Source organism: Alligator sinensis, unplaced genomic scaffold, assembly GCF_000455745.1.
Source record: "Alligator sinensis unplaced genomic scaffold, ASM45574v1 scaffold337_1, whole genome shotgun sequence".
Taxonomy (NCBI): domain Eukaryota; kingdom Metazoa; phylum Chordata; order Crocodylia; family Alligatoridae; genus Alligator; species Alligator sinensis.
The window spans coordinates 324,912-333,307 of NW_005841927.1; the positions used below are offsets into that span (position 1 = coordinate 324,912).

General features: G+C 66.7%; 1 protein-coding gene across 1 annotated transcript in view; it reads left to right on the plus strand.

Annotated features, from left to right (window-relative positions):
* Positions 1 to 4,551, plus strand: part of CD164L2 (CD164 molecule like 2) — an 8,121-nt gene extending 3,570 nt beyond the window's left edge. Inside the window, exons 5-6 of the mRNA XM_014517849.2 lie at positions 484 to 646; positions 4,410 to 4,551. Coding sequence (XP_014373335.1) covers positions 484 to 646; positions 4,410 to 4,551 — 305 coding nt within the window. The remainder of the gene's footprint in view (positions 1 to 483; positions 647 to 4,409) is intronic.
* The last annotated feature ends 3,845 nt before the right edge of the window (positions 4,552 to 8,396 follow it).

Sequence of the window (8,396 nt, forward strand, 5' to 3'; positions counted from 1 at the left end):
CCTCTCTTCCAGGCAGGAGGAGCGGGGATCCAAGAGCTCGGGGCTCATTAGCATGAGTAACTCCATCCCGGAGCCTCGTGAATTATTGATCCGGCCCGGGCACCCGCTCTCTTTATCGGCACAGGCGATGGCCTCTCTTCCTGGTCCTCTGGGCCGCTGCCAGCGGCTCCCTTCCCTTCCCGCTCCCAGCTCTTTGCTCCATGCACTGTACGCCGAACACAGCTACCACGGTGCCCTGTGGGGAGGGGGGTGCTCCTGCCCCGGGCTTGGCAGTTCTGCGTGTGGAAGGGCTGAGCTCTTCCGGGAGAGTCTGGTTACTTAATGAGCTCCTGTGTGGGGATTGCAGCCCTGGGCTTTGTTGTAGGAGCTGGCGTCTGGGCCTGGATGCAGAAGCCTGTGGGCTGGGCCAGAATGCAGCCAGCTCTGGGGCGGAGCGTGGCGGCTGTGGCCGTATGGGTTAACCCCTGGTGCCCCTCCCCACAGGGACGACGACAGCCCCCCCGCTGACGGGCACCCCCACCTTCCGCCCGCCCGGCTTTGACACGGCCAGCTTCATTGGGGGCATCGTGCTGGTGCTGAGCGTCCAGGCCGTCATCTTCTTCGTCATCAAGTTCCTCAAGTCCAAGGACAGCACCTACCAGACGCTGTAAGGACCCCCACCCCCTCCCCCAGCCCGGCCCCGGGGCGGGGGGCGGGAGAGCAGCCCCGTTCCCAGCAGGGGATGGGACGAGACTGTTCGAATGGGGGACTGTGCCCAGGCAAGGCCCCCCCATGCACATCTGGTGCCAAAGACTTGGTGTTGACCCCCAGGGCAGGTCTTGGGGCAGCCTTGGGGGGCGGGGGTGGCTGAGCATTGACCGGCCCCCGTGCCCACAAAAGCTTGGCCAAGCCCCCCAGAGCGCCCGTGTCCTGCGGGCGCCGTCGTGCCATCTGCTCTCAACCCCTCGTGCATTTGTTTTCTGTCTTGTGCCAACTGCCTCGTGTCGCCCCCTCCCCCGTCTCTGGTGCGTCCTGCATGGGGCTGCCTTGCCCACCCTCCCCTTCCCACCCCCCAGCACGGTCTGTCCGGCGTCCACATGAGGAATATGCCCCCCTCGGCTGCGCGCCTCGTCCGTCTGTCATCGCCCGCTCGCCAGCTGGCTCCTCCTCGCCGCCCGCTCGAGGCGCAGTGAAGAGGGGGTCTGTTTCCAGTGCCGAGGGCCAGGCCCCTCTCTGCCCCCCCACAACCCCTCTGCAGGACAAGCACGGGCGGCCTTAATGCCCTCGTCCTTCCCCAAAGCGAGGGGATTCTGCACGCAGCCCCCGCGGCGCGGTGCCAGCGCTTGCACCACCCGGGGAGCCGGGTCGCCGTCCCCCTTCCTGCCCGTGGGAGCGGGGGGGTCCTCTCCTCTGGGTGCATGGGGAGTTGGTCCCCGCATGTCTAATGCTGGGGGGTCGCCCCCTCTTTGTTTTCCCTTGCACGCTGCAGAGAGGAGAACCAGTAGGTGCTGCCGCCTGCGCTCTGTGTGCTCTTCCGGGGGGCTGGTGCTGTTTGCTGTTCTGGACTTGCTGTTCCCTTGCCCCGAGCTGGGGGGAGGCGGGGGCCACGCTGCCCACCCCGGGGCCCCAGGCTGGTCGTGCTGCACTGCCCAGCCAGCCTGGTCGCCTCTGCCCCCAAACACAGCAAGGAGCCGCGCTGTAGACACAGGCTGTTCCCCTGTCCAAGCATCCTCCGTTCGCCGCCGCGTGCCCGGGCACTAGGCAAGTCGTGCGCTTCCCCCTGGGCTTCTCCAGGGCTCTCTTGCCTCGGTGAGGGCGTCCCGGAGCTGCCGAGGTGCAGGAGAGACGGGGTGGGGGTGTTGTCTGTGGCTGCTGTGGGCTGCGTGACCCCCGCGTGTCGGCTCCCCGAGAGGTGCCGGTGTGACTCGAGCTGGGCTGGGTCCTGCCTGGGGCAGGGGCTGCTCCATGGCACCGCGGTGATGGCTTAGCCAGGCCCTAGATCCTGGTAACACCCAGAAGCCCCCCCAAAGTCAGGCGTTTTGCAGACCTGGAGCCAGGCTCAGTCCATCCCAGTTTCTGCCCCGCAGCCGGGGAGCTGAGGCCCTGAGAGGTTAAAAGCCAGATGCTTCAAGTCAGCTTGGCTGGGGGGAGAGAGGGCAGTGCCATCATGAAAGCCTGGCCTGCCATGCACTGGAGCCTGGGACTGCACTGGCAGCTCCTGGGTGCCCCCTAGCCCCGTCTCCCCACGGGTGGACGCCCTCCAGGCTCATGAAACCTCCTTCCCCGGGCGGACGCGCACTATCAGGGCGCCGGAGCTGCCTGGCTGGGACCTCCCACCCCACCGCTGAGCCCCGGGGAGAGCCCCACAGCAAGGTGCCAGCGCCGTGGAAGGAGATCGCTGCAATGCAGCAGCCTCCGCGCCCTGCCGGCGGCATCGCCTCCAGCCTCGCGTCGGCCTCTTCCAGAGTAGCTTAGCAACTGGTGCCTGGAGCCCCGGGCGACTGCATGGGCCTGTGCGATGCATCCTGGGTCCTGCCCCTCCCCTGCTGCGGATGCTGGGATGGGGGGGTGGGGCACCCCCTCTTCCCTCCTCCTGCCCCCCGAGGCCAGGCCTGCCGTGTGCTCTTGCTGTGCCTGTGTGTTGCTGTGTGGTTTCTCATGCCCTGGGGGGGCCGGGGGGTGCGTGTTGTGTGTGGTGGGGTCAAGCCGTGTAACCCCGGGTGATGAATTAAAGCCATGAGGTTTGATTTCTCCAGGGCTGCTCTCGTGGATGTCTGCAAGGGGGCTCGGACACCTTGCAGCAGGGGAGCCCGTGGGCACGGTCGTGCCTGCCCAGCCCCAGGCGGGTGCAGCTGCCTGGCTCCCCTGGCCTGAGAGCTGGGATCTGTCCAGATGTGCACATCTGCACCCGGCTGCATGCTGCTTAGCACCCCTGGCTTAAGCAGGGATGGGCGGGGAAGGTCCCAGGGGGCCATTTCTAGCCCAGCTGCCTAGGAGGGGGGCACACAGCAAGGCACCAAGCGGTGGGGGCTGCCTGTATCCTGACTGCCCTGAGAACTGGCTCCAAGGGTGGCCAGAGTAGCTGCCGCCATGGGCCTTGCTCGGGGGAACCAGCCCCAGGCCCGAGTCCTGCCCTCCCCTCCTGCCCCAGCTCCCCCCGCACCCTTGGGACTTAGCAGAGCCAAGCTGCCCTGTGCCAGAAGCTTGCTCTGTTTTGGTGGCAGAGATGGGCAGGGGGCTGTGTCCCTGGAGGCTGGCACTGAGGGCAGGGTGGGCAGCCCCTGCCCAGCAGAGAGGCAGGGTCTCCTTGTTCAGTGAGAGATGGCCAAAGCCACTGGAGCTCCTGGCCAGCGCCAGTCTGGTTGCCCCCCGGCCCTCTCTCTTTGCTTTGGGGAGGACCTTCTTCCCCAGAGGCCAGTTCACGTGGTGGCTGTTGCGGCCAGGATGGCACTGGTTCTGCCTCCCCCTTGGCTGAGCAGTGCAAGATGCTACCCACTGGCTTTGGGTGCATCGCCCCAGGCTGGTCTTGAACCGGGGACCTTGGAGCTGCCCCATGCCCCCTCGTGCCAGGGCCTTGGAAGCGAGTCTCGGTGCCCAGCCTCCTGGCGCGCTGCGGTGCGGGGAGGGCAGTGCTGCACATGCCAGGCGAGGCTGGGTGCCCCCGGCCCTGCCTTCTCTGGCGAGCTCTCTCTTGTCTAGGATCTGATGCTGATGCCGCTTGGGCCAGTGCTTTGAAGTGCCGTCCCGGGGAGGAGGTCGGTGCCGCCTGCTGCCCCGGCGCCGAGCCAGGACCCTCTTCCTCCTTCGGTGCCGCTTGCTGGGGCAGGGGCTCTGCCCGCCCGGTGTCTCCGCGCCCCCCGCAGCTGTGCACGGCCCCGGTCGCGTCCCCTAGATGTGCCGTTCGGCGGGCGCGAGGCTCGCGTGCTGGTCACGCCTTGAGCCCAGGCCGGTCCCTGGCACCCTCTGCTGCGGGCCTTGCTTGTGGTGCCCTTGGGCTGGCTGCATGACCCCTGCTCCAGAGCCGCAGGGCACAGGCCTCCTGTGTGACCCCCCGTCCCCACTGTGGCTCTGCTCCACTCCTTTTTCCACACCCCTTGGCCAGCTGCCGTGTCCTGCTGGATTTCCCCGGGGAAGGGCAGGGGCCCGGCTTGGGCTGCCCTCTGCATCCTGCCCGCTAGCACTGCCTGCGCCCTGCTGCTCCCCTCCATCCTTCTCGCCCTCTTTCTTTGTCTCGCCAGCCCTGGGGTGGGGGTCTAGCCCACGTGGTCCTGGGGTCAAGACGGCCCCGACTTGCTGGTCCCTTGGGGGAGCGCTCGGGGCAGGCCCCCTGTTTGATGGGGGCACCGGGGCCACGCTCCCCGCAGCGGGGGGCCGGAGTCCGTGTGGCAGGCGGAGTTGAACCCTCAATAAAGGAACTCTTTTTCTTGAAGGTTTGGTCTCCGTGTTGTGCTGGGGGGTCTCCCTTGTGAGGACCAGACACCGGGGCAGTGCAGCCCCCGCTCCCCAGACACCCTGGGGCTCTGTGCCTGGGACACCCCTGATCCCAACCAGCCACCGCACGGCCCTGCCTGACCCAGGGAGCATCTGTCCCATCCCAGCCCGCTTCCAGCTCCACGTGGCCTGGTGGCTTCCAGCGACCGCAGCACCTTTGCTGGACACCAGTCCTTCGAGATCGTGAGGGATGCTGCCAGCTGCTCCTGGACCCTTCTCGGGCAGGCTGGGCTGGTGAGGCATGAGCCGGGCTGGCGGCTGCATGGGGTATGGGGGGGCAGAGGAGTCCTTTTGGCAAGACACCAGCTAAGAGAGCCACCAGCTCCAGCTTGCAGGCGACTCCCGTGGGCTCCACCGCCGGAGACTCCCCTTCTTGGCCAGCAAGCAGGGGCTTTGGTGGGGGATCCGTGGGGCTGTGTCCAGCGGCGCTATAGCCTGGCTCCTGTGGCACAGTGCTGGCCCTTGAAGGCGTCCAGAGCAGCGGTCGGGGCCTGGGCAGGAGGGGATCTGTCCCCAGGACGTGTGACTGAATGGGCGACTCGCGAGCAGACGTGAGGCAGGAGCCGGCCCATGCCTTCCTGGACCGTCGGGGCTTTGCAATCCAATAGGGACTGAGCATCGGCAATGCTGAGCCCTGGCACCCCCCACCCCAGCCCCAGGCCCTGCTCCCTCCCAGACCACTGCGCATCCCCAGCATCCCCTTAGGCCAAGGGGAAAGATCAAGGCAAGATCCTTGTCACCCGGCCCAGCAGCCGCCTTGCGTTGTGTGGCAGAGGTGGGTGCTTCAGACCCAGAGATTTCAAGTCTCGGAGGAGCCGCCGGCTTGTGCTGTAGCAGTCTGGGGGGTTGGGAGGGTCCCAGGCGGAGGGCACGGTGGGGCCCTGGAGATCCCTGCTCCGACTTGCAAGCCAGGAGGTGCTCGGTCCAGATTCCCCGGAGGCGGGTTGGAGTCATCGCCGTCTCCGAGGCAAACAAACAGGAACAGATGAGCTCAGCTTGGCGCGGGCTTTCCCACGACACGCCTGCATCTGAGCTCTGCAGACACGGCTGTCAAAAAGCCGGGGGGGAGGGGGAGAGTGGGAAGAGGGGATATGGGGCTTGCATGTTGGAGCGGAGGAAAATAGGCACGCATGTCAAACATGACTCGCATGCCAAGGCTGGCTGCGGCACAGATGTCATGCCAAGCTGCTGCCTCTGTGACCGCTGCTCTGTGCACACAAGATGCCCAGGAAGAGCATCCCTAGCTGGAGCTCTCCCAGCGTCCAGCGCTCCCCGCCTGGGAGCTCTGCAGATGTCCTGGGGGCTGCAGGAGAGCCCCAAAGGCATTAGGCCAGCTCAGCTGGTTTCCGGCATTGGCAGTGTCTGACACTGCGAAATCTCCTTGTCCTATGGTGTAATTGCACCCTGTCTGTTGGGTGTGCATGCGTGTGTGTACACACATGTGCCTTGGCATGCCACGCCTCTCTGGCATGGTCAGGCCCATGTATTCCCCAGCCCCCATGGGCTGTGCATCTCGCCCCGGAGAACCGCACTGCCCTGAGGACGGCACGAGCCCCATCCCCATAGCGCCGGATCTGCATGGAAGTGTCTGCAGGTTTCTCGGTGCCCGGCATCTCTGCCAGCCGGGGCTGCGCTCTGCCAGGCTGGCTGTCTGTCCATCCTGCTCTCTCCTCCTTTCCTGCGTCTCCTCCAGCTGGCTGGCTAATGATGTGTACTGCCAGGGCCTCCCGAATGACGGTGTGTGCACAGACGGGTATTTTTATCTCCCGGCCCTGAGCTTGTTTGTTCTGTAGCTCTGCAGGTCTCTCCTGGGATGCGCCGGCTGCTCTGGCCATGGCTGTTGCTATGGGAAGGCCTGGCCCTCCCGGCACTGCGTCGTGTGGAGGTCCTGCTGCCTCTTCGCACGCGGGCTGCTTCTGGGCAGCGCGGGACTCGGGCCCGTGCCAGGCCCCAGGCGAGCCTGGACACGCGTTTAATGCTGTCTAAGTCCCACAGCGATGGTGCCTGGCGCCAAAGCCTGCTTGGGCCCTGTCGGTCCCTTTGGGCCCTTCTGCCTTGAGGGACTAGCCCAAGGTTGCATGGGAAGGCGGTGGCAGAGCAGGGACTGGAGCGCGAGTCTCTCCCAGGCAAGACCCCCTGACCACAGGGTCCATGCTGGGGCAGGCCCCTGCCCTGCATGTGTGCGGGATGCCTGCAGAAGGGGAGAGGTCCCCTGCCTCGCAGCAAGCAAGAGGCTGCTTCAGCGCTGCCCCCGCCCTTGGCCCAGGGTGCAGCGAGGGACCCCTGGTGCGGCCAGCCCCAGGGCTGGGCTCCCGCGTAGCACTGTCCAGGGAAGGAGCATCTCCATTGCTCCTCATCAATTAAGGCTGGGACTGCTGCCTCCTCATGCACTTCGGTGAGTAGCCGGTGCCCAGGGCCAGCCTGAAATGCAAACCACTCTGAAGTTTGCAGCCGAATCCAGGCAGGCAGGAGGGGCTAGGCTTTCACCTTGCAGGACAGATTTCCACGTTCCCAGCAGCCCGGAAAACAGGGACATCCGCTCCTTGGCGTGTCTGACTGCCGCATCGGGGACACCCCGGGGCAGGGGTCATGCAGCCACGGAGAAAGCACATTACTGATGAACGCCGGGGTTGCTCCAGAGCCTTTTGCAGGTCCCCACCCCATTCAGGGAGCTGCAACGAGCTCATCCAGCACCTCCATCCCCCTGCAGCGAGGATGCCGTGCCACTGCCCCATCCGCTCCCCCGAGATAAGTACGTATCATTGCAACTGCATTGCACGGCTTCTCCTCTCCGGAGACTGCCCCTTCCTCCCAGCGTGAGAGGAGGTGCAAAAAGCGGTCAGTCCCCGATTCCAACACACGAGCTCGGGGAAAACCGCCCCGATGCAACCACGCAGGCGCCCGGCGGGGACTCTGCTCTGAGCTCCGGTGCCATCTCCGAGCTCCAGAGGAAGAAACGGCCCTTCGCGCTTCCAGGCAGCCGGGCCCTGGCCACAGAAGGCCAAATATCCTCGCGTCCTTTTGGCAGCAGGGAGCGACAGGAAGCGAGGAAGCCGAGCCGGTCCAAGCAGCAGCTGGCGTCGGCTCTGGGGGAGCGGGCCTGCAGAGCCTGGCTTCTCCCAGTTTTGCCTGGGGCTGAGCAGGGAGCTGAGCCGACAGCGAGCCCCGTGCCCAGGACCGCCCTGCCCCTGCCAGCCGCACGAGCGTCGGGCCCAGGACAGAGTCCCAGAGGCGGACGAGAGCGAAAGAGGATTTCTTCCCCTGATGTGGAAGGAGCCCCTCGGGCTGTGCACTGGCCTGCTGCACCCGTGCGCCTGCAGCAACCTCCGCCACGCGCAAGAGCGGCCGTGGGCGCCTCCGCGCCTCCCGTGCGCGCTCCCAGCCGCGCGCCGGCCTGGCCTGCCCAGAGCCCTCTCCCCCCCAGCGCTGTGCCCGTCCATTAACCCGTCAGCCAGCCTAGCTCGTCTCCCCAGGCCTCTCTGAAACGCCCGCGAGACCTCCCCCCTGTGCCGGGCCCGCGCTGCTCCATGTTTCCTGCCCAGCAGCCATCGCCGCCTTCGCCTTTTATTCTCCTGGCTTCTCCGGCAAGGAGAGACGCGCACTCGTGCCTGCGGGTGCCACCGCGCTGCTTGCGGCGTGCGTCCCATCCGTGAGCGCCACGGGCACGGACCCGCCTGTGCCAAGTGTGCACGTGTGCAGCCCTGTGCTCTGCTCAGCCCCGGGCCTGCTCTGCTTGCAGAAGAGGGGCTGGGGGCCACGGGGACTCTGCTAGGGACCCTGTCACGGGGCACGCACGAGGGCCACGCGGTGACAGGGGCAGGCCGCCGGCTCACACCAACGCGGGGCTGCTCTTTTTTGCCCCGGCGCGGCGCGGCGCGACGCGTGGGAGCGGGGGGAGCGCGGACTTCGGCCCGGGCGGGGCGGGG